The sequence below is a fragment of the Buteo buteo genome, chromosome 5 (genome assembly GCF_964188355.1).
Source record: "Buteo buteo chromosome 5, bButBut1.hap1.1, whole genome shotgun sequence".
In the NCBI taxonomy this organism is placed as follows: domain Eukaryota; kingdom Metazoa; phylum Chordata; class Aves; order Accipitriformes; family Accipitridae; genus Buteo; species Buteo buteo.
The window spans coordinates 35,742,529-35,770,061 of record NC_134175.1 but is presented as its reverse complement, the minus strand read 5'-3'; the positions used below and the strand labels follow the sequence as shown (position 1 = coordinate 35,770,061).

At 42.2% G+C, this 27,533-nt stretch overlaps 1 protein-coding gene across 1 annotated transcript in view; it reads left to right on the top strand.

Annotated features, from left to right (window-relative positions):
* Positions 1 to 27,533, top strand: part of LOC142031695 (unconventional myosin-X-like) — a 95,778-nt gene that overhangs the window by 62,129 nt on the left and 6,116 nt on the right. The window contains exons 23-36 of the mRNA XM_075029389.1: positions 3,406 to 3,711; positions 7,874 to 7,913; positions 9,395 to 10,186; positions 12,283 to 12,406; positions 12,889 to 13,132; positions 13,954 to 14,049; positions 15,712 to 15,805; positions 16,431 to 16,486; positions 18,160 to 18,302; positions 19,880 to 20,074; positions 22,272 to 22,429; positions 23,701 to 23,824; positions 25,735 to 26,032; positions 27,269 to 27,476. Of these exons, the coding sequence (XP_074885490.1) occupies positions 3,406 to 3,711; positions 7,874 to 7,913; positions 9,395 to 10,186; positions 12,283 to 12,406; positions 12,889 to 13,132; positions 13,954 to 14,049; positions 15,712 to 15,805; positions 16,431 to 16,486; positions 18,160 to 18,302; positions 19,880 to 20,074; positions 22,272 to 22,429; positions 23,701 to 23,824; positions 25,735 to 26,032; positions 27,269 to 27,476 (2,878 nt within the window). The remainder of the gene's footprint in view (positions 1 to 3,405; positions 3,712 to 7,873; positions 7,914 to 9,394; positions 10,187 to 12,282; positions 12,407 to 12,888; positions 13,133 to 13,953; positions 14,050 to 15,711; positions 15,806 to 16,430; positions 16,487 to 18,159; positions 18,303 to 19,879; positions 20,075 to 22,271; positions 22,430 to 23,700; positions 23,825 to 25,734; positions 26,033 to 27,268; positions 27,477 to 27,533) is intronic.

Genomic DNA, 27,533 nt, shown 5'->3' with positions numbered 1-27,533 from the left:
GAAGACAAATGAGCTAGCTCTATTGTTTGTACATGAGACTGCAAATTCTTTGTGTCAGGGCCTCTGCTCTATTTTACTTTATGTCTAGCATGTGGAGAGAAGGGTAGGGATTAGCACAGGAAAATGGATTTTTCTGGGAAACATCACTGCAGGCGAACTGGATTTCTGCTTTTCGGAGTTCCTGGGAAGGTAGCTGCTGCCCTGCAGGGCTGCGATGGAGACAGTGTTGCAGTAATGTTCCTCTTGGCTAGAAATCTTGTGGTCCTCCAGTCTCCACAGATCTGAATTCTTCCTCCCACATGTTGCTCTTGTGAGTCTCATCTTTAAGAACAAGCTGTGCTTCTGCAGCCAGAGTGGAAATCCTCACAAGCAGCTGGAGGTAACTGGACTTTGCAGGGGAGGAGAGCAGGCAGCGAGGAAATAGCTAGGGAGGGAGGCTGGAAAACTTTTCTGTGAAGAGTTTCCAGTTGCACTGCACCTGTATTGGAGAAGGTCCAGCAAGAGGGAGTTCATCAGGGCAAGTGCTGAAGGGTCTGTGCAGAGTTGGGCAGAGGTCAGGAGAACCAGCGTGTGCTGCCTTAAGCTTGATACCATTTTTGTTAGTTTTGCAAGTACAAGTGTATTGAAATTCATTTGCTCTCATGCAAAGTAGGTTGGCGAAGAAGGGTACATATGCCACAGGAAGGATTTTACTGGTTTCTCCCCCTTCGTGAACTTGCTCTGTGAGCCTGGAGAACCAGTCCTAAGGGTGAGAACATTTTCTTTGCTCTCATTCCCTGCAGCCTAGTATCTCTGACTGATCACTAAAAGGTGAGACAAGAAAATCAAGCCCGTTGAAATGACCCTATTTTTCGTAGCTAATCTGTGGAACTCTGAGCTGCAGGTAACAGCTTCAGCAGCTAAAATACACATAACTGTTCCCAGGCTTGCAGGATGCCTGTACAAATTTGGCTGTGTCCCTGGATTCTGCAGGACCTTATTGCTCAGGGAAGAAGACAGTAGGAAATTACTCCATAGCTCTGTATTCTCTAGTCCTTGGAGGCATGACTGCTAACTACAGCTCATCGGCAGGATAATTAACTAAATTCCAAATGCAGCATTGGAGCCTTGCAGCCACCCCGCCTTCTCTTGTGATACATGGTCGGGAAGTCTCCCAACTCCTCGGCATGGCCTGCAGGTTGAGTTTCTTTGGCCGGTGCAAGGGGGTGAACGGAAGGCTGAACAAGGGGAATGAAATTCACGGCCTGCGTGCAGCCATTCCAGCTGAAGGGCGTCTGCAAGCTTGGCTGCGGTCATGAGGAATGAGGGGGCACTTCAGCCTGGCAGATTAGCAGGCAGAGCCGGCCTGTAGCTGGGCAGGGCTTGGCACATGTTGCACTTGAGAGAGTTTCTGGCAGATGCATTTTGTAAAAGTCAGAGTGCCCTTTTTGATGCACTTATATCTGCCTTGGCAGAGAGTGCATGTGCAGCTGTTCACACCCCATGTGCAGGGCACAGGGAGGACAGAGGGAGCAGGGGTGAGGGGACTGCAGCCCAGGAGCAATTCATCTAAAACCTCCCGCTTCTTATCACCTCTTCCCTTTCCTCTTCTTTTTCTCTGTGCTTCCTCCCTTTGACTTAATACTTATGGAAAAGAGCATGACCTCTGCACACTACTGCTATTAGCATCCCTCTCCTGACTTTCTTGACTAGGCTGACATATTTGATGTGCAGGGAGGTGGCAAGCTGTCAGCATGGGTCCCTGTTGCCATTTGAAGGGGATTTGATTGCCAGGAAGGGGATTTTGAGGTGTGTCTTTTCCTCAGGGGGTTGCAGAAGGTCTGTGGGAAGGATATGTGAGAATACTGTGCTATTTCCAGTGTGCTTTCTAGGACTCTAAGACTTCACAGGATTACTGTAGCCTGCTGGCCCAAGATCCTGTCTAACAGCCCCATAGAATTTCCCTCTGCAAATTCTAGTTTGGACTAAAGAAGCTTTTGATTTGAATAGTACCAATGATCATTTCCCTACAGGAAGATATTAAGGTGTCTAAATATATTAATTACTTTAAAAAATGTCTGCTTATTTCCAGCCTGAATAGACTTCAGCTTCAGGTCAATTAAATCTTGTTATGTCCCTGTTGGATAAATAGAAATGCCATCCAAAAATGTGGGTACTTTGAGTGGGATCAAGCCTTTCCTTAGCCGTTGCTTTCTTATGGTCATGGAGCATGTGCTGTCTTTCTATAAGCCAGAATTTCTGGTTCCAATCCTGCTTCCTTAGAAATCACTTGAGGGTCTAACACTGAACACAGGATAAAAGTAGCAGTGCAGTCCCCTTCTACACAGTATTTCTGCTTGCAAGTATAAGAATCCCAGTAGTATTTTTTTCTATAGCATTGTGATGGGCGTTTGCCTTCACCTGATGATCTGTGGCCCCAAAATCCTTTTTTGACTTGTTGCTTCTTAACAGTCCCACATCAGGTGTGTTTGGCCTTTGATTCTTCAATACAAGACGTTATGTTTGGCTCTTTTGGATTGTTTAATGTTTGCTTGAATCTAGCTTACAAATTGATCCAGATTACTCTGTAATGGTAACTCTTTTGTTATTTCCCCAGTTTGTGTATCATGTACAAACTTCTACCAGTTAATTTTTTTCAGGTCCTTGATAAAAATGGTCTGTAGTGCAGAGGCAAGAACTGACTTTTCTAGAACTTCACTAGACTACAGAAATACTGAGTGATGATTCTTTTCTTTTGGAGCCCTACCATGTTTTTTGAAGTGCTGCAAAGTTGATTTTGATATCGTTACTCTTTAAGCAAAATGTTGTGCAATATATGTATATGTTTATGGCAGCCTGTTACAATGTTACATTCAGCAATCAATATTGTAGTGTCACTGTGTTTTCCCCCAAACAATAGGAGATTAATGTGACCAGATTTATTTTTGCCCCGCTTTTTGCCTTTCCTGGAGCAGTTTGCTTTTGACCACTTAAAAGATGGGGCAATACGGGACTTTGTTCTCATGTGGTAAGGCCATTTGTATGTTTTTATTATAATAAATCCACACTGAGTGATTATGCTAATTGCACAATGAATGTATGTACGTATGTGCAATGCAAGGAGACTTTGGGCCAGTGGACCTTCTCTTTCCATGTGCCAAACATCTGCCCTTCATCCTCCGAGGGTCTTCACGAAAGTAGGTGCTCACGGAAACAAACCAGTGGTAGACAGAGGAGTGAGAACAGTGAGGAGAATATGATTTATGGGTAGTGGCAGCAGAGGAACAGAAATTGAGTCATTTCTGAGCAGTATTTTTCCAAATCCATTTTTCTGTGGCCATGGTAAGATGGGTCAATATACCAGGGCATGAGAAATGCAAAGCCTGTATTCCTCATGGCGCATTAAGTGTCTGGTTCTGTTTTTAGGAAGAAGTATCAAAAGGTGCTAGCCAGTGTTGTTATAATCCAAAAGAACTACCGAGCATACTTCTGGAAGAAGAGCCTGCTGCGACTGAAGGCCTCTGCGATCACCCTGCAGAAGCACTGGCGTGGCCGCCTGGCTCGCAGCCTCCACCAGCACCTGCTGCAGCAGGAGCTCAGGCGGAGGCAGGAAGCGGAGGAGAGGAGGAGGCAAGAAGAGGAAGAACAGATCAGAAGAGAGGAAGAGGAAAGACAATGGCAAGAAGAGGAGGAGCGTAGGAGGAAACGGGAAGAGGAAGAGGTGAAGGAAAGGTACAAGATGGTATCTTGCGCTCATAGTTCCCTAGCACTAAAGCTGCTGAGGTGTAAAAGCGGGCCTGGGGCGCTGGCATGATGGTAACGCTGGCACAGCAATGGCATGAGACAGCGTCCCAATGCCAGGGGCGGAGCTGGGGTGGGCTGTGGGCAGCTTAGAGTAGAAAAGCAGTGTGGAAAAGGAGCGTCCTGTTTCCTCTAGGAAAGCTAATCCTGGTGTATTTTTACCTCCGTTGAGTGTTTTTTTTGCTCTGGAATGTACATGAAAGGAGGCAGTTTCACTGATTGGGCAGACATCCATAATTTTCTTGTTGCCTTTGCGACAAGTTTTATGCAGTCTTCCAAAATCTGGAGGGATTAGCAGTGTGAGAAGGTACCAGTATCATGAGTCTCGGTGTGCCCAGTAAGCTGGGTCAGAGAGCAAGATGGGCAGCGCACCTGTGCTGCTACTGCAGTTCTTACACTCATGAGAATGCACGTGTTCTCCCTGTTCCTGCTGCTGTGTATCTCCCATCAGGGATATGGATGCGTCAAGAGATCAGGAGGGAAAAGGAATAGCTAATGTCACAAAAAGAGGCAGCCTGTGAGCAGTGACAGTATACCTACTGAGGATCCTGCACCTCATGCATCATTTACTGTTCACTCCGTGGCTACCTACAGACTATCCAAACTGGGTGTCTCTCTTGATAATCTTTTGTTTTAAGAAGCATAAAACTTCAACTACAAGATTATTATATAAGTTTGAACAAATAATCCTGTGGCATTTTAAGTTTTTCATAACTAGTTGGTTATGTTTCTTATAGGCTTTTGTTACATACTTGTCCTGAATTTGGATCTTGGTGGACTAAGGTGTGTGACAAGCATCAGAAAATTCTAAGGTTAGAAGTGTGTCATAAGGAAAAGAGATGGCCTGCAGTTTCACTGGAGACAGTAGGGTGATGTATCTGCTGGGACAAGACATGGAGTCAGTGACACCAATAATGGAACAGTTTGGTCAAGGAATTTGTTGAACAACACTGAAGGCTCCATTTTATCAATGTGTCAATTTTCAACAACAGCCTCATCAGCAACATGAAGCTGTGCAAGTTCAGAATGTCAGTAACTAGTTCACAGTTATCAAATGCTACAGATGCTCTCTCAGGTCTAAAGTCCTCAGTGTACTAAGTAGAGCTTGTCCCTGCCTAGTTTTAGATAAAAGGACCTATTTAGCTTATTTGTTGGAGTATTTTTCTGCCCCTGCCCTTTAGTTCCCAGCCCATGAAAGATGTGTTGAACCCAGCATCATTGTAGAGAAATGTCAGTGTTTCTAGAAATCAGGTCAACTGCTCATTTTGCTTTCATTTTCTACTTGAGGTCAAATGGCTTCATTCAGAGTGAGTAGCCAAAAAGGTACTAGCAGACCAACTTGGCTAAATCCTGAACTTCCATTTGACCTCAAAAATGAGGTGGAAGTCCACAGAAATTGCAAAATCTACTGAGAACAAAAAAAAAACCAAAAAACCAAAACCCAACACATGCAGAGACAAAATTAGAAGGACCAAGATGCAACCTGTGCTATAACGAACTAAAAGTTGGCATGCAGTTATTGTGCGTACACTGGTTGTAAAAGGGAGACATGGAGCGATTTGGTCTACTGTTCAACAGGAAGAAAAAATTATAATGTTGAGAAAGCTGAGGTATTTGATGCTATTTTTATTTGTCTTCCCCAAAAGGCTTAACTGTTGGACACTAAATAAAATTAGCACAGATGTGCAAGAATTCAGAACCTAGCAGGGAAATAAAAGGTTAAAGAATGCTCATATAAATCGGATTACAAAGAGAACGCTCAGATAAATCAGATTACAAAGAAGTCACCCGGACTTGGTGAAATTAATGTTTGAGTACTTCGAGATCTGGCTGAAGCAGTTTGAATTAATAGCTATTCTCCTTCTCCTCTTTTGTGGATTGCAATAAAGTTTCCATAAAACTGGAAAATTCCAAACGTAGTGACCCCCTTTTAAAATGAGAAAAGGAAGAATGAGGGAATTGTGGACCGGTCAGCCTAACCTCAATTTCAGGAAGATACTGAAACAAATAATCAAATAGTTGTAAATGCTTGATAGAGTTAAGAGCCAGCGTGGATTTCTGAAGAACAAACAGCATTAAAGTTACCGGTTTCCTTCTGTGATAGCTTATGACATGCCTTGTGGATAAGGAAAAGCCATAGAGGGTAGGTAACTTGACTTTGGATAGGCTGAGGGTAGGTAAGGGCTTTGACATGTTTTGACAATACTCTTAAGACACCATAAGGAATGTGGTTTGGAAAAAAGTATGTGAAGCAAGACTAGGATTTGTGTTTTTACTGCGTTTTATTATTGCATTTTAATTAGTAAACAATAGTAGCTTTTTGTTAAATAGGAGAGAACTCTTGAATGGGATTCTTCTATGGTCTGTGCTGGATATGGTACTAGCGTGATGTTCTCATAATAAGTTGGATGAGGAAATATGAATATCCTTGTTAAATTTGCAGATAAAACCATCTGGTGAGGGGCTGTAAGTATATAGCTAGACAGGATTACAATTCAAATAATTTTGGCAAATTAAAGAAATGGTCTGGAAAACACAGGATAACTTTCAATATAGACATATGCAGATTACAGTTAGGAATAACCAAATGCACAGAGAGAGAAGGAGAATGCCTACTTCAACAGCAGGAAGAAGGTCTGCAGGCTAAGTTGAGTATTAGTCACCAGTGTCATGCTGTGTGAGAGGAGAGAGCAAATGCTGCCTATAAACAGGATTGTTTCTGTTAAGATGTGGGGGTGATTCTTCTGTTCCGCTTGGCACTGGTAAGGCTTCAGTTGGAGTACTGTCCCTAGTTTTGGGTATCACATTTCAGGAAGATGGATGGAAAGCAGCAAGAAATATCAGAGGTCTAAAAAATGTGAAGAACAGTTGCAGGAATTAGTGTGTAGATTGTAGGTGGTATTCCTGATTTGTTTTAAAATGGCTCTGCTTCTTGAACCCTCTTATCATTTAAGGCAGTTGTTTAACTCATGACTACTGTTAGAGATCTTTCAGTAGAGCTGGAACCATCTGGATCTCACTTACGTCAGCTTTCATTTGGAAACATTTCCTGGATTTTTTTTGAGAGAGAGAGCGAGTGCAAGAGTGAGAGCTTTAAGGACTTTGTGACTTGCAGCTGCAATTTAGAATTTGGCTTGGAAAAGCTGCAGGGCCTGGGAAATAAATATTGTTGCCCTCCTGTTCTGCTTGGGGTTGAATTACAGACTTGAAAGTTAGCACTGCCAGTCTGCATTTAGCTCCGCAGTGGTTGCCACAGGCAGACTCTTCCATCCAGCCACATCCTATCCCTGCTCCCTATGTATGACCCTGGCGTTTGTCTGTGTACTAGTTCTGTTGCTTGTAGTGTGCTCACTATGGAGAAACTGTCCATAGTGACAGTTTTCCCTTGGAGTACAACCTTTTTGATCTGGGTGGAGATGCAGCACTGTGAGAGAGTTTTTTTCCTCTACTCATGTTTACTAACAAACTGTGACTCTTACAGCCTTTACTAGTAAACTAGGTTTTGCATGCCACTGAGAAGTTATGCAAACTGGGGCATCCAGGTCTTCAGAAGAGAAAGTCCTCAGCTTAATCATTTAACAAAATACAAAAATTTGATAACTTTGGGGGGCTTTAATACAGTAAAAGCAAAATGAAACACAACTTCAATGCTGGTATTGCAATAATTCTGTCCTGTTTAAAAAAACACAAACAAACACAGTTTCCTGATTTCTGTCAGTTATGCATGTACAACTTCATTTAATATCCATGGATGTGTAGTACTTCAGAAGATTATGTTTACATTTTTCATGAGTCTAACTGATCTGTCTTTCTGTCATTGTTTCCAATGTCCTTCCTAATGTGTTCCAACTAATCCAATTTCCTGATTGATCTGAAAGTTAAGTACATGCAGAAAATCTGTTGTATCCACAAAGGTCATGCCAATCACAGAAAATTGGATTTTTACTGAATTACAAAAGCTTTTTAATCAGTCTTACAACAGGTATCTTATTTTAACCTTACCAATGGAGGGATGATGTGTCCATGTAATTCTGAAAGCCTCATGTAGGAGAACTGGGTCTATCTCTGACTATCATGTCTTGTTTTTTAACAGAGAAAAGGAGCAACTGAATGCGCTACTCCAGGTGGCTCAGGTAAGTTTAACAGTTATTCTTTTTGTATGACTTCTCCTGAGTATCTGTGAAGGGTCCTTCATTGCCTACGCTTCGCCTGGAGCTAATATTGTTATTGTGTTAACACTATTTAAGAAACAAGCTTTGTTCACTCAAAACCTGCAGGTGTTTGGCTTTGGCAGAGGTGCATAGAGTTAACAAGGTAGGGTTTTTTTCAATGCTTATGTACCAGCTTGCATATTTCCTATTTGAAAACTTCTGTATTGAACATGCAGCATCCTTTTTTACCTCTACTGCTTGAGCTTATTATATGACCTTGTGATGTGCTGCACTGTGACACAGTCTGACTTGCTGGATTGTTGCCTCTAAGAGCTGAAATAAGAGTGCAGCTGGCTGCTACCATGGCTAAAATAAACCCCTTGTAACTGATCTAATTGTTGGTACTTGATATATCAAAGAGCAGACCACCTACCCTGAGGTGTGTGAAAACAGCTGTGTATCTTCTTATTTCTTTCCCAAACCACTTGTTCCCCAGTTACAGGCCAGCTCTGTTTAAGAGAGATGACAGATTATAGAAATGCATTCATCCACAAGTAAGAGTCAAGTAGAGAACAAGCAACAGAAAGAATTGTGGCTTAAATGGGCCAATTCATTGGCTGCATTGTCATACTCCTAACAGGAAGTACATGAAATCCTTTTGGAATTTATTTTTGCTTTTTCTTGTGTGTGCATGTTTTCAACATCCTCTGTGGAGGGGAGGGTGGCTTTATCTTATAGCTAAATGTCAGTGAAAGTTACTAGTATCTTCCATCTTCTAATTATTGTGTACTTGCTAGAAATTTCCTGTTACTTCATTGTGAGGAAGACAAACTCTTCAGCAACCAGCTGCCATCCATCCAGTGATGCCAAAGAATGCCAGGAAATTCTGGGTGGAGTTTTGGTGGGGTTGGAGTGGATACATACAGTCGTGCTTCATTGCAAATATCCCTTCCAGACCTAGATTCTGATGGTCAGACCCCCAACTCAAGCAGCAACAAACTCCCCAAATCTTTTAATTAATTTCTGGGAAATCCTCAGCTCTTAAGCAGGCTATGGCTGTATGTATTCATATATAATTACTTTCTCCTATACGTGTGTATGTGTGTGAGATAGTTCAAAAAGAGAGGACAGACTTTCAGCATGCTTTTATCCGAATTGTAGTGTACAAAGGGGCTGTAACACGAGCAGCAGAAAGAGAGGCTCTTCTAAAAATTCACTGATCCCAGTGAGCTGCTTTGTATGATTCTTAAAAGAGGTAGGTTGCTCAAAAAAAGGAGGTACCTGAAGGTCCAGTAGTTCTACCTTTAGCTTTTACACCATGGATGACTGCAGGATGCTTAGAGTCATATTTTTGCAGATGGGAAGTACAAGGCAAGCACAGGAGATGGGAAGAATGAAAGGTCCAGGCAAGGAACACATACAGGTTGAAGAAACTGCTTTAACCCTATTATAAATTCTTTAAGGTGGAAGCAGTAAAGACTGAGGAGGTAGATATTCCCCTGCAAGAAGAAGAGAGACGTCAGATGGAGGAGATCTTAAGACTGGAGAAGGAGATTGAGAAGTTGCAGCAACAGAAAGAGGATCACATGTCTATCATCTGTGAAAACACCAGGAATGAAATCAATCGGCAGCGAGAAGAAGAGATCCAGAGGCTGGAAAAGGAGGCATCTAGGGTTGCCCAGGAGTTCTTGGAGCTGCTAGATTTTGGCAATCTGGATGAAAGTGTGCAGAACTTAGAGCGCTCACTTTCTAGTGAGGGGACACTCAACATTGACTGCAGCCTGGTGGCACCACTGGCTGAAGAAGAAGTGGATGAGGGTTTTCATGCTGATGATGACGGACGACCAACTTCCAGTTTGGTGGTCTTGAATCAGCACGGCACAAGAAACAGCGATAACTACTCAGAGGAAGTTGCAGATACAAGCCTTTCACTTCTCCAAAGGGAAGTGGGAGGGCTTGTCCCTGCTCCAGGACAACCTGTGGAAAGAACCACTAGCCCCAAGGAGCAGAGAGCCCTCTCTGAGCCAGCAGAAAGCATTTACAGCACTGTCACAGATAAGCAGAGGAGTAACAGCGGAGAGGTGGGAGAGCCAATTTACACTTCCCCTCCGGATGTGGAGTCAGACTACGACCATGAGGAGTTTGATGGTTGTGGAGATGCAGGTAGTGCCTCAGCTGAGCCTCTGAATGGTGAGGAACGTCTGAGACACTCCCATGGTACCAGCCTGGACTCCAACCGTGGCAGCCTGGACTCGGTAAGAATCCCTCCCTTCACCTTTCTGGACATTAGCCTGACTTTGTTGATATTTATAACATCCTTGCAGCCTTACTGTATGCCTGCTTGCTGTGGGTATTTTTACTAATGTATAACTCTCTCTTACGTCAATAATCAGCTTGAAAAAAAGGGAAGAGTCATAGATAGGCTGAAGGCCAGAGGGCTTGTGACCAGTCTCTACTGGTACACAAGCTAGCACATATGTACCTAGGCTATTTTAGATTGTTTTCATCACCATATATTAACAAAACACCCTTTAGGAAGACTGAAAGCAGGCAACTAGTATCTTGTAGGTATATGTTCTACCTTAGAGAGATTTCACAGAAGTAGCCTGAACTTCCAGTGGACAATCACAAGAGGAAATGGGAAAGGCTGGGCTTTGATTTGTTTCCATCACTAAAACTTCTCTTGTTCTAGTCCTTTTACTGTTCAGAGTCAAGGGTTTATTTTCAGCTGCTGTGTACAAGTTAAACTATTCTAAGGCTAGAAGAAATTGCTGTGCTGATCCAGGGTGGGTCCCGGTGCACACAACCAAGACCACTGAACCTTTTCATTCCTACTACAGGGACAATGACAGGGTAGTAAAGCTGGGCTATTAGCCCCGCACTTGAAGCTTCTCAGCTTAGATCCCACACTAGGCTCTAGGCTTCCTGAGTGCCCTCAGGCTAGTTGCTTAATAATGCAATGATAAATCCCCTTACAGAACAGGATGTCAGATAAGCCCACATAAGATTGTGAGGAGCTCAGGTGTGAAGCCAATGACAGTCATAAAAATATTTCAGATAAATAATGTCCCTGACAATAGAGACTTGAACTACAAAATACCTTTTAGAAAACGGATTTTTTTTTTTTTTTTTTTTTTTTTTGGAATTCAATTTACTTCCTTTGCTATTCTTTTCCAATGGCAGATTGAACTTCTTATAAAGTTGCATGATTTTTCCGGTTTGCATTTCCCTAATGTGAGCTGCCAGCCATCAGAATTTTTTATGACGTGATCTGCTTGAGTAAAGGTACCTTCTCTGTGTGCAGGTACTCACAGATCACTGTCGGGTAATCTTCAAGCCATGAATCATTCTGTCACAGCCTAGGCCAGTTTCTACCATTCGTCTTAAAATGTAAATAGAAGTGGAGGGTTTTATTGGGCTCCTCAGTGAGTAAGACTCATGAAAAATCCAGTTGATACTATGTCATGGCATGAGCCACAAGAAGAGATAACTGCAGCTGGGTCAAGATCCCATCAGTAGCTGCTGATCCAAGAGTACCTGGGTTTTGAGACTTAATGGCAAGAGAGGGAGTATGAATGAGTGGAGCAGGAATGAGACAAAACAGGCGTACAAAGGGGTCACAGAGAGAGGACAGAAGGGAAAAAATGAAAAGAAGCAACATGCATTTGAGGAAGGAAAAGATCTAAGGAGCTGCTTTCATTAGTATTAAATTAATAAAGCCAATCAAAGGAAGTTGTATTTAAGGCAAAGGAGATGATAGGGTAATTTGGGATTTTGTGTGTGAAGTACTTTCTTATGGCTGAGGGCCATTATCTAGTTGGGAGAACCAGGATGAGTAAATACAGTACTATTAATTCAGTAATTTAGATCTTTGGTTTTAGGGTTCAGTTATCCTGGAATGTGCTTTTTTTCCTAATCAACCCAAAGCAAGGCATTTCCTTGCTGGGGTTAGATCAGTGCTCCATCTTGTCCGGCATCCTGGCCTGTCTGCCAGAAAAATCAGAAAACTTCTCCAAAATGAAAAATTCTCTCTTAATCCCATTAAATTAGATTTTGGACTGTGGGCTCAGCCTTGAAACAGGAAGGTTTGTTACTGCAGGGAAGTGGAGTTTTCTAGCCAAATGTCACTCTCCTTTCTGGTATGAAAATTCCATGGTCTGGAGACTCTTGCTTTAGGCATTAATGGGTAAGCTGTCAAGCCTCTAGTTTTACTGTATTGCTTTGTTTGTAAAGGGAGTATGTGTAGTTTTGCACCTTCTAATCATGTGACTTCTCTAGCCTTGTTAATTTGCTCCAGTCTTCCTGTGACCAGGAGAACCCAAGTAGCCTGTATTTCTTCTTTTCCTTTTAGTTTCTGGACAGTGAAGAAGAAGTGGATGTTTACATTGATACAGATGAAGAGTTTTGTAATGGACGAGTCACTATCTTCAACGGCTCAGGACCACCCTATTTTCACAGCTATCTCTACATGAAAGGTAAGCAGCTTTAGCCAAAACCATGGAAGGATGGAATCCAGGAAACCCTCTTTCCTCTTCTGTTTCTGCAGAATCATCATCTTCATCTGCTCTTAGTTCTCTGTTTAGTCTTTTTTTTTTCTTCTTCTTTTATTGAAAACAAGCAAATAAAACAAAGAGCTAGGAGGTAGATGTCAGGGAATTAGACTGGATATCTTTGCCACCAAGACCTAATTGTGCCCACTTGGTATGGGCTTAAATGACTCATTCTGAGCTACAAAAGTGAAGACAGTACAAAAATATTTGAGTAGTGCGTATATTTGTGTTTCACTAGTTTCTTCTGGTTTTTCTGTCTGAACTTAAGCATAACCTTGTTTCTCTCCTTCAGCTCCTTTGTTTCGTGTAGGCACTGAAGTGGTAACCAAGTGCCCATGAAGCAGGATCAGAATGGAACCATGGCCCTTGTTGCATTTCTGATGAAATCTTGCTCCCTTGCTTTGCAGGTGGTCTCATGAACCCATGGAGACGGCGCTGGTGTGTTCTGAAGAATGAGGCCTTCATGTGGTTCCGCACCAAGCAGGAGGCACTGAAGTCAGGCTGGCTCTATAAAAAAGGTGGAGGCATGTCAACACTTTCACGCCGTAACTGGAAACGCCGTTGGTTTGTGCTTCGAGAATCCAAGCTGATGTACTTTGAGAATGATAGCGAGGAAAAGCTGAAGGGGACAATTGATATCAGAAGGGCAAAGTGAGTGAAGAAATAAATCCTTTTGATCCCTAGTATTCAATCTCTAAATCAATAATGAAGTGTCCAGTACTGCCAGTTCATCAGCCTATGTATCTCCCGTAGGGTTAGGAGAATCAGAAACATAAGGGAAGGAAAAGACAATTAGAGCTTCTAGTTTTACTCTGGAGGGAGTCTGGAATGCTTGATAGTTCTTTTTCCAGTCTTGCATTTCATAATCCAGCAGAAGCTCTTTCCAAGCCATGGATGGAGCCAGACCAGGAGGGGCTAATTAAGTACATACCCCCATGCATTCTCCCCTACCCTGACTCCATCTGTTCCCTGGCTTCTCCAAGCATTTCACAGAGGTGTTATGAAGCTCACAGCAGGATTTGAATTTGGCAGCATGTACTATGCCTTTTCCTGAGTCCTGAATGCTCTTTTTGCTGCCATAGCCAATTCCTCAGCTCCTGCTGTAGGAAAGGAGAGACTAGTCACCTGCAAAGTGCCAAAAAGTGGCACACGCCACTTTGTAAACAGCCTTCTCTATCAACCTCCCTGTTATCTCTTCTTCCATCTAGTCTGATGGTGCCTTGAAGAAAATCCATTTAATGGCTTAAGCTTTGATTTTGTAGTAGATTAACTGTACAAATCTTTTTAAGGGGACCCTAAAAGTCTTAATGTATGTTGGAGGAATTTTGTATTTCTGTTGGAGTTACAAGCCATCTGAACCAGTGATTTCCCTTCTGTATGGTGAATGGTATGATACGAAAAAAATTGGCCAGGTGGAATTTATGCCTGTGAAAGGTTTTCAGTTTTGGCTCTTGTGATTTGCTGTATTCCAGGGAGATTGTGGACATTCATGAAAAGGAGAATGCCTTGGACATTGTGACAGAAGACAGAGTTTATCACATTGTCGCAGAGTCACCAGAAGATGCCAGGTATAAGAGGGAGTTCTGTTAGGTTTGTTCATTCAGTTCAGGTCTGACACAACTACTCATGGGAGAGCGTGGGAAACATAATCACCTCCCTTTTGCTGGAGAAAAGAGGGGATTTGTTCCAGAGTGCCATTTTGTGCTTATTGGGAGGTACCACACCTACTTTGGGGACTCCCTGTTGCAGCTACTGAGATGGTTGTTCAGCCTACCAGTCACAGGACTGCCACCTTCTTATGTGGCTGTGAGCAAGCTGAATTCAAGGGTTACTTCAGGAGACACACAAAGCCTTAATATAAACTGGAACATCTAATAGCTGATTTATTTATTAAATGGAATCTTGAATCAAACAAAAAGTCTATTCATGTTGTCTGTAAATGATTGCGAGAGCAGCTGGGTTTTATCCAGGAGACAGAGAAAAGGCTGCAGCTTATCAGAGTCTGTAGTGTCATCTGATAAAGTCGTCCCAGTGCAAAACAAACAAATGACTCATGTCCTTCCTTCTTGGTGTCCTGGCCAGGCAGTGGGAATCAGTTGTTTAAGGGCAGGTTGGACAACCTGTTCTGGCTATGCAAAGCCAGGTTAAGAGGTTACTGTCCCTAGCTGCTCATGGGTTCCCACTTTTCCCATTCTTACCAAGGCTTCTGCTTTCTCAGCCCAGCCAATGTAAGTGTTCCTCTGATCTACTTCAATCTGATACTGTGAAGTTATTTAGGGTCTGTTATTATTTCATTTGGGTTTAGGGAGAGGAAAGGGGAAGGTGTTTGGACACAAATTGACAGAAATAGACAAATAGACTAAGGAACAGCCACATGAACAAGAAACAGGCAAATTCAAGGGACAGTAGCTGAAGAAACAGTAACCTCTTAACCCAGAACTTCCACAACTGGAACAGGCATGCCCTAAGATAACATTGCAGAATTGCTAGGACGAGTGTAAACCAAATGTTGCCTCTGTCAATGCCATATCAGTCTCTGTTCTGAGGGAGGAGAAAGCACCAACACTTGCACTAGCAAAGGGCAGATGAGCAGATGTCACAGAGTATCCAATCTGAGAATCCTCCATGAAGTCTAGATGTTTGCTGATCTCACTGGAAGCTGCAGATAAGAATCTGCTTGTTCTGCAACAGAGATTAGCCTCCAGATATGTCTGTAATAAGAAGCCCTTTCACAGCCAAATAACTTAACTCCAAATTAACCTGTAAAAAACCTCATGATTAATTGACAGCCATATGACTTCCAAGTTTATGAGCAGATCAGAGAGACTAGCTAAGAAGGCTCCCAGGTGTCTCTAGGACTCTAGTCCAGGAAGATTCCCAACTGACTCCATCTTTACAACTGCTGTATGCTCTTCTCAGTTTGCTGACATGTGCTCCCTGGTAAGGCCACTGCCTGCTTACAGTTCCTTGAATAGCAAGTAGAAAACTGGATTTTGCGGGAGCAGCTGTCAGTGGGTTGGAGGACGTGCACAGAATTTTCATGGATAAATAGGGAGGAAGGAAGACATTAGATTCTGGTATTATCAGCCCAAGAGATATTTTGTGGCATAGTCCTCAGGAAATTGTGAATGAAGAAATTTTCCCACTGGCAGCTTTCCAGGTTCCTTAATCATATTCTAGAGCTAGTTTCACTACCCAAATCTTAACTTTGAGTCTGTTTCGATTGCCAGCGGTTGGTTTAATGTCCTGAGCCGAGTACACAGCGCTACAGCGCAGCAGCTGAGGGAAATGCAAGATGAACAGGCCAATCCAAAGAATGCTGTGGTGAGTTACTGTGCAACCAGTCTGTGGGCATGCTTAGAGCTCTCTGTGTTTAACTATTTTGTGCATGTTTTTCCAGCACATGCAGTGCTATAATTCATGAGCAGTATAAGAAAGTTGGACAATTATTATAAAGAAATAGCAAAGGTGGTAGAAAGAGGGTAAGCAGTGGGGAACATGGTGGTTGTGGTGGGTGGCTCAGCTTAATCGCCAAAAGCTCTCTGGTTTGAGGGGAAGAGAGGGCCTGCCTCATGCAGATAAAACGGCTTTGGATGGCATTATGGGACTAGTCTGGGTCACAGTTATTCCAAACAGAAGATAGGCAGTTGGGAAGAACAGTGTATTTATGTATTTTGCCAGTACTGGAATATTGGCAAAGGTTATTTCAGACCTTCATAATGCTCTCTGGAAATTTGTAGCTCTTTTTCCTCCAGTCCAGTGGAGCACATCTTCTCATGGTGTTTAGGGAGCAAAGATGACTCACTCATGCCTTTCTCGTATGTTCATTTCTACTCAAGCTATTGGAATTCAGAAGACTGTTTTCAGTTCCAATCCTATTCATGAAGGAGAATGTCTGTAATTTAAGATGGAAGCAATTTCTGTTATCTGTGTCTTTCTCACTGTACAGGGAACTCTGGATGTTGGGCTTATTGACAATGTCTGTGCTTCAGACAGTCCTGATAGGTAAGTACATCTCTTAGATCAGAAACTCTCTAACATATTTTTTTGTGGGTAGGTCCCGGTTTTCTTTGGAGTTTGCGTTTGTTTAAACTCATAAGAATTTATCTCCACACAAATAAACATAACTGAAGTCTTCATTTCAAGCTATGTCACTTCACAGACATGAAGTTGACACATGTATTTTCTTTGAGTGAAAGTTTCTCATTTCCTTGTTAAAAGTGGAAGCAGCATAATCTCAGTGTCAAATTATAGTCTTACCTATTATTAACACTGAACAAAAATATCCAGCAAAAGCAGCACTTCCAGTTTTTCAACAGAGTAATTTTGAGTTGTTAATGTAAATTTAGGGGAAAGAAACAGCATTGTGGAAGAATAATGGATGAATTTAGAAATCTGTACTCTTTTGATATCTTTGCAATGCAACAAAGCACAGACCTTTAGTTCACAGTTGGGTTAGTTTCAGAGGAGAGATTACGGGACATTTCATATCACTTTATGTTAACATTTAATTATTTCCCACAATGTTAACAGGTTCAGCCAGGGCAAAGATTGTTACTACAGTGCTGAAGTAAAATGTTAGCTATTAAGTTATTCAGCTCTGTGGTCTGTTTTTTTTTCTCACACAGGTTGCCAGGACTTTGGGGTTACTAGTTTAGAAAATGTGTATCTCGGTAGCGAACTAAGATTTCATTGATCAAAATGTTTTAGCCAGTTCTCAGCCTGGGCTTCTCATAGTTAATCTGTGTACCAGTAAAAAACTAGACACAAATAGTAAGCTGAACAGTTAAAATTAGTTCATGCATCTGCTGAGGTACACTATTCTGGAGTATCAATGTTTGAATCAACGTTAAACAAATTCTGAGGAGAATGCTTATTTTTCAACCAAGGTTTTTATGCAGCTTATTTTTATCTTCCATAGGTTTATGCAGTGGCTAGACAGTCGCTTATTTTGCATCTTTACCTTTTGCTTCATACTTGCATTCTGCTTTTCAATTTCTCTGCTTTGTAATAGAAATCCATGTTTGCTTTCAAAGTTTTCTGAGTCTATTCTCTCGGAACTGATCATATTTTTGTTTTTCCATTTTTCTGTAAAGCATCAATTCTATGCAGAATTGTGACTGTTCTTTTGGTAGGATGCATTTGTCTGTTGCAAGAGAAGAACAAAGTAATCTAGGAGCAACATAACAGTTTTTCCTCTGTTTTGTCAGGATGAGCTCATCCTTTTTAAAACCAATCTCAAACCCATTTTAGCTGACCCTGCTGGGACCCGTGTTTGCTACTGCATCACTGGTTTTAATAGCTATGAGGAGAATGGCTGTACTAGCTCAGCCCAGTGGTACTAGCACTAGCTCAGTCCGATCGGAGGGTAGAACAAACTTCTTTGCTTATGAACCCAGGACATTTTACAGCTGGTCATTAGCTAGTTAACGTTTTCTAGTCTTTGGTAATAGCTCTTGAAAGATATTTAATTCCATTTATCTGGTCTCTGCATTCATCAGTTTGCAGACCAACTGCACGGGAGATGCTCTTCAGTGTTTCTACACTTCTTTGTAGTTTGTATTCAGAGAATCTTTCTGCATTGTTTAGGGCAAGGTAGAGGACGTGACTTTGGGTATGCTGTATGTTGAGATATCTGCATGGTTATGACCAATTTTAATGCTTTTATTTTCTGGCAGACCAAATTCTTTTGTGATCATCACAGCAAATAGAGTGATTCACTGCAACAGCGACACCCCTGAGGAGATGCATCACTGGATCTCCCTGCTGCAGAAACCAAAAGGCGAATCTAAGGTTGATGGCCAGGAATTCCTTGTGAGAGGTAAAAGGAAATGCATGCAATTACGACATGTAAAACTCATCTTCCATTTATGATCTGAGAGGGAGCTTTGATTGCAGCTAATTCAATCTAGGGTTTAGCTGCTCCCCAAAACCAATCATTCTTTGCCTCTCTCCACCTTCCTGCCTGCTGCTTGCCACATCCTGTGTTGTGCTGGCACTGGCTCTTACCTGATTCCCTGTCAGGTGGATTCAGAAAGCTAAAGCTGGAAAAAAAAAAAAAGGTACTTCTTTATACGTTTAGTTTTCTGATATTAGTTCCATAGCCTATTTCAACATGTCCCACAAATGCCATCAGGGAATAGGAGGGAGCATGGCTGCTGTTTAGGAGCAGCTGGCTTAGACTGACTATAACATGACACTGCAGCTTTTGTTTTCAGAAAGCTCTGTTCCTTCTGACACCTGTCATGTAGAGAGGGAGGGAGAGAGATCTTTGTGGAATTGCTGCTGTCCTCAGCTAAACAAACTAACCTGATTACGGTAGACATAGTGAGGTGAGAATAATTCTCTGAGGCTGAGCAAAGGATTTATATTATTTCTCTAGTTAGAGCTTAGTTGGAGATGGAGGAGCTGATGCATGAGTAGTGATCACACCCATATTACAAAATATTCTCCCATTTGTCTCAGATATTTTTTAAATTTCCTTAGCACTTTCAGCTCATCACATGGTCTTAAATGTATGAAGACACTCCTGATCCAATTGTGGAAAGCAAGATTATCAGACAATAGTTTGAGTACCTTAAATTCAAAATACTTAATTGCAAGGCAACAGTTCCTTTTATCTTGTATTGTTCATAAGTTAAAGAAAAAAAGGAATGCTCCTTTGCAAAGTCAATGTATGATCTGCACTTCACAGTAAGATGTCTGTGTGAGAGTGGTGTAGCCATGAAGGTCTGTCTCTTTATCTTTTCTTTATATGGAATCTCTGGGCTCAGTCCCACATTCTTTGAACTTTTTGCCTTGTAGTTGGACATTCTTTTTACAGCTCTCAATAGAAAATTGTCTTTTTGACAGCTTTAGCAACGCAGACTGTCATTTTTTCTTTTATAGTATTGAATTTTCTTTTTTTGTTTTGTGAGATATCTAAAATGAAGAGAAATTATTTTTCCTGACTGTGGGAGTAAGAGATGCATGTAATGCTTACAAATCCTTCTACTAGAAGACATGTATCACCAAACCTCTTCCATCGAGGTTTGGACAGGCATTGGGCATCTCTTTGGAAGAATGAATTGTAAATTATTTATTCAGATGTTCGTGACTTGTGAGGGAAGCATCCTGAATAGAGGATGTCCTGACGGTGGTGGCAAACTAAACCACAGATCACTGATAAAAAAAATACATAGGGCTGAAGGATGGAACAGCTCTGTGGGAAATTTTGGGCTAATTTCTTACAGTGACCGTGCAGGGTACTGCTATAGCCAGTAAACCAGAGCTGGTAGGTGCCAGCATGAGCCTTTTGCAGAGAGGTGGAGTTCTGGTCTCAGAGTTAGAGAGCCACCAGGCAAGAGACAGGATTGCTGTGGTGGTGAAACCATTGACATGTTTGTGTTCTTGTGCTAGGCTGGCTTCATAAAGAGGTTCAGAGCAGCAACAAGATGTCCTCTCTGAAGATGAAGAAACGCTGGTTTGTTCTGACAAACACTGCCCTCGATTACTACAAGTCATCTGAGCGCACAGCTGCCAAGCTTGGCACGCTTGTGCTCAATAGCCTCTGCTCTGTAGTGCAGCCTGATGAGAGGGTCTTCAAAGACACAGGTAAGAGGAAGAAAGCAGTAATGAGCAGACTTCCCATGTGTGAAGTTGCATGAAGAGGGGATAGTGCAGGAATGTGATGATGTGTCATGTTGAGAAGGTAGTCTTGATGTTATCTGAGGGTCTGTGTCTGGCTGCAAACATCTTTCCCCACAGAAACTGTAGGAGACTTGCAAAGGGCCAGAGAGTAGTGTGCAAGTGAGGGTAAGTCCCTCACACCTGACAGAGATACACAGTGCTGATGTTTTTTCACTGAGTAGTGTCACTGTTTATTTAAGTTTTTCCCAGATAGGGAAAGGGCTATGAGTTCTTATAGTTGACACTGTAATTATGAGTACATCTCCATAAATAACTCTCACTTTGTAGCATGACCTACCTTTGTCTCTGGGGTCAATGTTATTCTCTTAAATAAAACAGCAATGGCATACACTGTAAGACTTTTTTGTAGCATCACTCTACTTGTTAGAAACAAAAGATGACAAGGGCCTGTGTTTGCTTTCTGTGCAGCGTGACACAGTTCTGAGAAGGCAGGATCTGGCATGATCCTCCATTGCTTGCCTTTTGAGTTTGGGATGGAACTTGGGTTATGGGGTGAAGGGTGAATCCCCCTGACAAAGAAGGTGAACCTTAGAACAAGATTTGAAGTACTGGATGCTTGAGTAGTGGGATGTTTTTAAAAAGGGCTGGAAGCATTTAGTAAAGCGAGATGAGAGGAAATTTATTCTGCTCACTCAGAGAAAACCGTCCACATTTTTGATCTCAGCAGATGTCTAGGGCTGCCTTTAGCAGAGTGAATTGTCGTTGCTCTGATGTGTTTTCTCAGTTTATGTCAAGCACATTATTTTTAAAAGTTATGAGCATTGATTTGGCAATCTGACTGGGTGCTGTGTGTAGAGTGGTCATTTTCTGAGGGATTAATAACACAGTGTAGCCCAAATGCTGTCTGTGAAAGTGAGCTGCCCAGTTGGCAGGGAAGTATTCATGTTATACTGCAAGGTACTTGTAACTTGGAAAGCTGTCTGTGTACCCAAACCTGGATTGGGACCTTCCTGCTGATAAATAAGTTTTGGGCATGGAGGATGTTAATGATTATATAGTCAATTTTAACCAGACATGCCATATGTTGCTATCAAAGCAGCAAGGGTTTTCCTCAGCCACACATTACAGACAAAAAGAGAATCATAAAATCATTTAGGTTGGAATGGACCTTTAAGATCAAGTCCAACCATTAACCTAACACTGCCAAGTCCACCACTAAACCATGTCCCTAAGCACCACATCTACACATCTTCTAAATACCTCCAGGGATGGTGACTCCACCACTTCCCTGGGCAGCCTGTTCCAATGCTTGACAACCCTTTTGGTGAAGAAATTTTTCCTAATATCCAATTTAAACCTCCCCTGGCACAACTTGAGGCCATTTCCTCTTGTCCTATTGCTTGTTGCTTAGGAAAAGAGACCAACACCCACCTCACTACAGCTTCCTTTGAGGTAGTTGTAGAGAGTGATAGGGTCTCCCCTGAGCCTCCTTTTCTCCAGGCTAAACAACCCCAGTTTCCTCAGCTGCTCCTCATAAGACTTGTGCTCTAGACCCTTCACCAGTTCTTCTTTGGACATGCTCCAGCACCTCAATGTCTTTGTTGTAGTGAGGGGCCCAAAACTGAACACAGCTCAGTATCTGAGGTGTGGCCTTACCAGTGCCAAGTACAGGGGATGATCACTTCCCTAGTCCTGCTGGCCACACTATTTCTGATACGAGCCAGGATGCTATTGGCCTTCTTAGCCAGCTGGGCACACTGCTGGCTCATATTCAGCCAGCTGTCGACCAACACCCTCAGATCCTTTCCCTCCAGGCAGCTTTCCAGCCACTCTTCCCCAGGCCTGTAGCGCTGCATGGGGTTGTTGTGACCCAAGTGCGGGACCCGGTACTTGGCCTTTCATAGGCAAGGCAGGACCTGCCTTTCATAAACCCGTGCTGACTGGGCCTGATCCCCTGCTTGTCCTGTACGTGCCGTGTGATGGCACTCAAGATGATCTGCTCCATAACCTTCCCTGGCACTGAGGTCAGACTGACAGGCCTGTAGTGCCCCGGATCCTCCTTCTGGCCCTTCTTGTAGATGGGCATCACATTTGCTAACCTCCAGTCAACCACCTAACATGGAAGCAAGTTTCACTTTCCAGCTTCTTTGTTTCTCCACAGGCTATTGGAACATCATTGTCCATGGGCGAAAGCACTCCTACAGACTGTACACAAAGCTGTTGAATGAAGCTATGCGCTGGGCCTCTGCCATTCAAGGTGTCATTGACAGCAAAGTTCCCATAGAAACACCTACACAGCAACTCATTCGTGACATCAGGGTAGGTGGCATCATGCTAATTCCCAAGTGAGTTGGAAGCAGCCAGCTCACCACTGGCCTTACCCAGTCATTGCTGAGAATGTGGCAAGAAACAGGGTTGCTGTCTTAAGGGGACAAAAAAAAGAAGACAAAAAAAGAGAAAAGAAACCTAAATGACTGTACAACTGAATAATCAAATCTTAAATTATTTTTTTTTTTAATTAGCATGTTAACTGATCTGCATAAGTCTAGGCTACAACTGTGTGCAATTACAAACTGCATGCAGGATTATGCAATCCAGTATTTGCAAAATCCTGCTTCATCCTTTCCTCTCCTAAGCATCCTCCAGACTCAAATATAAAAATTTCCTCTCCTACCAGCCATGTGACTTTGCTGTACCCTGGAGTCCTCTTCGTATCTTAGGCTTGTGTGGTTAAATAGCAGAGTAAAGCGTGGAAAGAAAATGTCCTTCTAAAGAGCAGAAATTGTGCCACTCTAGTAGGAGTAATTTTTGAAAAGGCTTCTTTCCAGAAACAGTGGCAAATTAAATGTAGAATCATATTAGAAGACACACCAAAGCATATTTCAGAAGAAATGTATATGTAAATATATACATTGTGATGAGCTCTAAACTAGATGCAATTGGATAGTAACTATTCAGGAAGAAAGAGCTGCGAGTGATTGTGGAGAATCTCACAAAACTTCAGCTCAGGGTTCAAGGACAAATGGAACATTAAGTATTGTTAAGGAAGGAATATAGGACAAAACATGGAACAATGTGACGCCGATGTGTATGATAGTGACGGGCCCAGATTTTGAACACCATGTGCATTTTGGTTGCCTGTTCTGTAAATACATGTAGTATTACCAGCCAAATTCAGGAAGGACAGGCTTATTATTGCATACTGAACATCGTGCATCTGTGATCAGAAAGTCCATTAACCATTTAGTGTTGAAAGCTTGAAGGATATACAAGGGAGGAATCATGCCATAAATGCCTGTTACATGCCTGCATTAGCTATCAGCCGCACGCCACATTTGAAGTCAAGATCCTGTGCTTGGTGACCTTTGGTATGACCCAGCATAGCTATTCTTATGTTTAATTTTCAGAAATAATGTACAGAGTAATTTTTATATGTAAATTATGCTTTGGTCACCTATTCCCTCCATGGACCTCCAGAAACTTAAAGGTGGCTGAGCTTGAAATAAATGTATAAGGACATCCCGCAAAGAACTATCCCCATTTGATGATAATTCTTTTTTTTTTTATTATTATTTTTTCCCCCTCCCCAGGAAAACAGCACAAACTTTGAAGTAGTGGAACAGACATATAGGAGGAACCCAATCTTGCGATACACCCAGCACCCCTTGCATTCCCCATTGCTCCCACTACCGTATGGAGATGTTAGTGTCAACTGTAAGTATTTTATCCATGTGACAGAATCTGCTCACATTTTGAGGATCAGTGTGGAGCCTGAGCACTACAAAAGTAGTCTGTAAGCTCTCTCTATGCAGGTGAAGTCCATTTGGGGCAGCGTTAGCCCACAGGGCTCGGAGGGAGCAGTCCCTTTCTCTACCTGGAATGTATTCTGTGTCCGCTGCCTTGTATCTTAGGAACACTGAATCTTAAAGTAAACGGGGGCAGATAGTTTATCATCCATCCAGGGGATGTGCAGCCTGTCATCCTTGGGCTGCAACTAGGTCGCAAATGGCTCCAGTGGAAATCCTATGACAGGATTACATCATGCAAATGGCAGTGGGATAGTATTCATACAGAAGCTGCTGTAAAACCATGCTAAATGAATCCTTTCTTCAAATTCTTCAGGAACATGAAAGAGCTAGACTGTTTGATAGGCCATCAGAAAACTGAAGTGATTTTCTGATGATTCCAGACTGTTTGGCATACTAAAACTGAAAGGTGCTGCTGAACACCTATAGAAGAATCTCTGATGCGGAGTGACTGGGCCACAAAGTCTTTTCAGAAATTAATTTAAGTCTGGATATGCAAAGCAATGTATATGGGAAAAACAGTCTGCCATATAGGTAGTGATCTAGTTCTGCTTAGGAAAGCGAACACAAATTTACATAACCTTATGAAAATGTCAACTCTTGTGCTGAGCACAGAAGCAAAACAGCTAATGCAAGGTTTTGAAAGCTTAGAAAAGGAAAAAGAAAGTCTTTTTGTGGCTGTTTTGATGTATGATGCACCTGCATCTTGAATAGGGGATGCAGTATCTTAACAAAGATACAGAAGTAACAACCTACCCAAACATGATCAAAGGCACAGAAAGACTTGCCTACAATTAAGAGGCTAAATAGAGCAGGACTCATCAGCCTCAAAAAGAAGTTTTTAGGGCTAGAGGGCTGTCATGGAGAAAGTGAAAGGGGAGTAACTGCTCACTGTCTCTCATGATACAAGGATCAAATTAAGTGGCAGATTAAAAGCACAGAAAAAATAAATTCTAAAATACAGAAAAATTACAGAGCAAGTGCTTACACTGTGGAACTTATTGCTACAGGGCTGTGTATTTGTATTGTACAATTGATGCATGGCCACTGAGGAAGCAATGGCTGTATAGGAGATTCAGAAGGACCTACAGCCGCAGAAATTTGCAAAGGAGGATGAAAGCCTGCTGCAGTATGGTGGTATCACATACTTCTAAACAATTCAAAGCAGATGTTCAGGGGCTTAAAAAACTTAACCAGTTTTGGTGTAGGCATTTTAAATCTAAACGATAGGTAAAAGCTGCATCTGCGGTACAGCAATTTGCCAAAATTCTGTGTTGGCTCAGGGGTCAAAGCTAATACGGACACAACACAGAATTTTGGAAGTACACAAGCCAGGCTTTGGTGTCTGCATTCAGGCACCTAAAGCCTTAACTGCATTAGTGACCCTCTGCTTTATAGCTGCTCTCAGGTGAGGAGACAGTTTACACAGAGATGACTTTTTGCCACCCCTTCACCTGTGTGCAGATGAGGTGCCAACAGACACATTTTGGCACCTCATCTGCTGACACTGAAGCCAGAACTAGGTTTCCATGCTAGTTTCCCTTAAAAACATTACTCTGCTTTTCTGCACAGTATATCCAAAAATGGATTTGCAGTGGTGACAAGTCAGATGTTGGCAAATCCTGATTAAAACTGCATTTGCACATTTAAAGGGGAAGCATTAATGAATTTTGAGTATAAATTTAAGTTTAGGAGATGAGCTAATGCTCAGGTTGCTCTTCTTCTGTGACAGAGCAGTACAGTTGCTTGTAGTGTTGCTGGGCCAGTAGAAAATGAGGGAGATGCTCATCTCTTGTCACCTTTGTGATCGTTCCCCAGTGCAACAAGAGAAGGGTTACAGCAGCTTACAGGATGAAGCAGTGAAGATCTTTAACTCCCTTCAGGAAATCGAGACAGTGTCTGACCCCATACCCATTATCCAAGGCATTCTGCAGACCTGCCATGATTTAAAGCCCCTTCGTGATGAAGTGTACTGTCAGCTGATCAAACAAACTAATCACATGCCGCATCCCAACAGTACTGGCAACCTGCACCACTGGCAGCTGATGTCATGCATGAGCTGCACTTTCCTGCCCAGTAGAGGGATCCTGCGCTACCTCAAGTTCCACCTTAGAAGGTACAGTCCTTTTCATATGCAGCCTGTTTCCTTTCTCTCTGCTTATCTTCTACTGCATGTTGTAGTTAGCTGTCTCGCTCTCCTGTGCAAACGTCTTCCTGTGGTGCGCATCCTACCTTTGTGTGGAATTCTTCCTACCAGTTGTTTTGTTGTATTCAAACTCCCGCCTTGACACCCATCTGTTGTGTCGAAAGGATGTGGAAAGTAAGGCTACCCAAACAGAATACTGTGAGATTGTGTTAAAGTGGATTTACAGCTGATGACCTACTGCTTACTAACGTCCACATAAACATTCTCAACTTGCAGGAAAAGTGAGGACCATACTTTCATATACATTGAGATATGTACTACCTTGCAGCTGCCACAGGCAAAATGTATACTGTGGAGTAGTAGATGTACTGTAAATCCAATTTATGATTTTTCAATATTTGTTTGTTTAACTAAGCACGTAATGCTTACAATTTGTATTTCTAATCTGCTTTAACTCCCAGTTTTCATGAAGTAAATCGCTTAACATTTCTTCCCTATTCATCTTTGGCATCTAATGCAGCTTTCCAAAGCAGTGTGCACTGGGGCTGAGCTGCAGCCATGTAGCCTCACTCCATTCATTAATGATGAGAAAGATCGGTAAAATCTATTTGATTCCTTCCAAGCTAGGAAAGAGTGAGGTGAAATTTGTGCCAATACACCAAACAGCCTGACTCCAAGAGATGCTGAGGAATACTCCCATGTTGCCATTTCATGTTTTTATCACTGGAGTTGCAGATAATGTTATACTTAGAACTGCTGGCCTTGGAGGGAAGAGAACCATGTAGAAGCATCTACTTTCTATCTTCTTGATTCTGAAAAATACTGTAAAAGTGGCTCAAGCACAGCCAGCAAATTAAAAACCAATTAAGAATAAATGAAAAAAAGCTTACATTTGATTTCATAGTTTTTAATCTCAATTTTGCAAATTGAGATAGTCAATCCTACTGTCTTCAGCTGGTACTAAACTGAAAGGCTGAACTGCTTATTTCATACGTTGCTGAGAAATGTCACTGAAGTGACTTTGGAATGACTAGTAAAAGCAGGTTGTATGGTTTTAGGAAATAAGCGGGCTCATTCTTCCTGTGGTCGCATTTGACATCACTATCTCTACTGAACTTTTTACGTACAGTAGTCCAAGTTACATGGTAATGTGCATGCTTTCTGGTTCACTGTGTAATGGGTTTTTTTGCTTCTCTTTACAATTAGGGTAAAAGACCTCTTTCCAGGCTCAGAAATAGACAGGTATGCGCAATTTATAAGTGATTCCCTGAAGAGAACAAAGACGAGGGAGTTTGTGCCCTCACAGGAGGAAATACAGGCTCTTCTCACCCGTGAAGAAATGACGACAACAGTGTACTGCCATGGCGGTGGCTCCTGTAAAATAACCATCAATTCACACACAAGTGCTGGGGAGGTAACGCATTAGTAGCATTAACCAGATGTAAGCACATCTCTGTGTCTGGATGCTGGG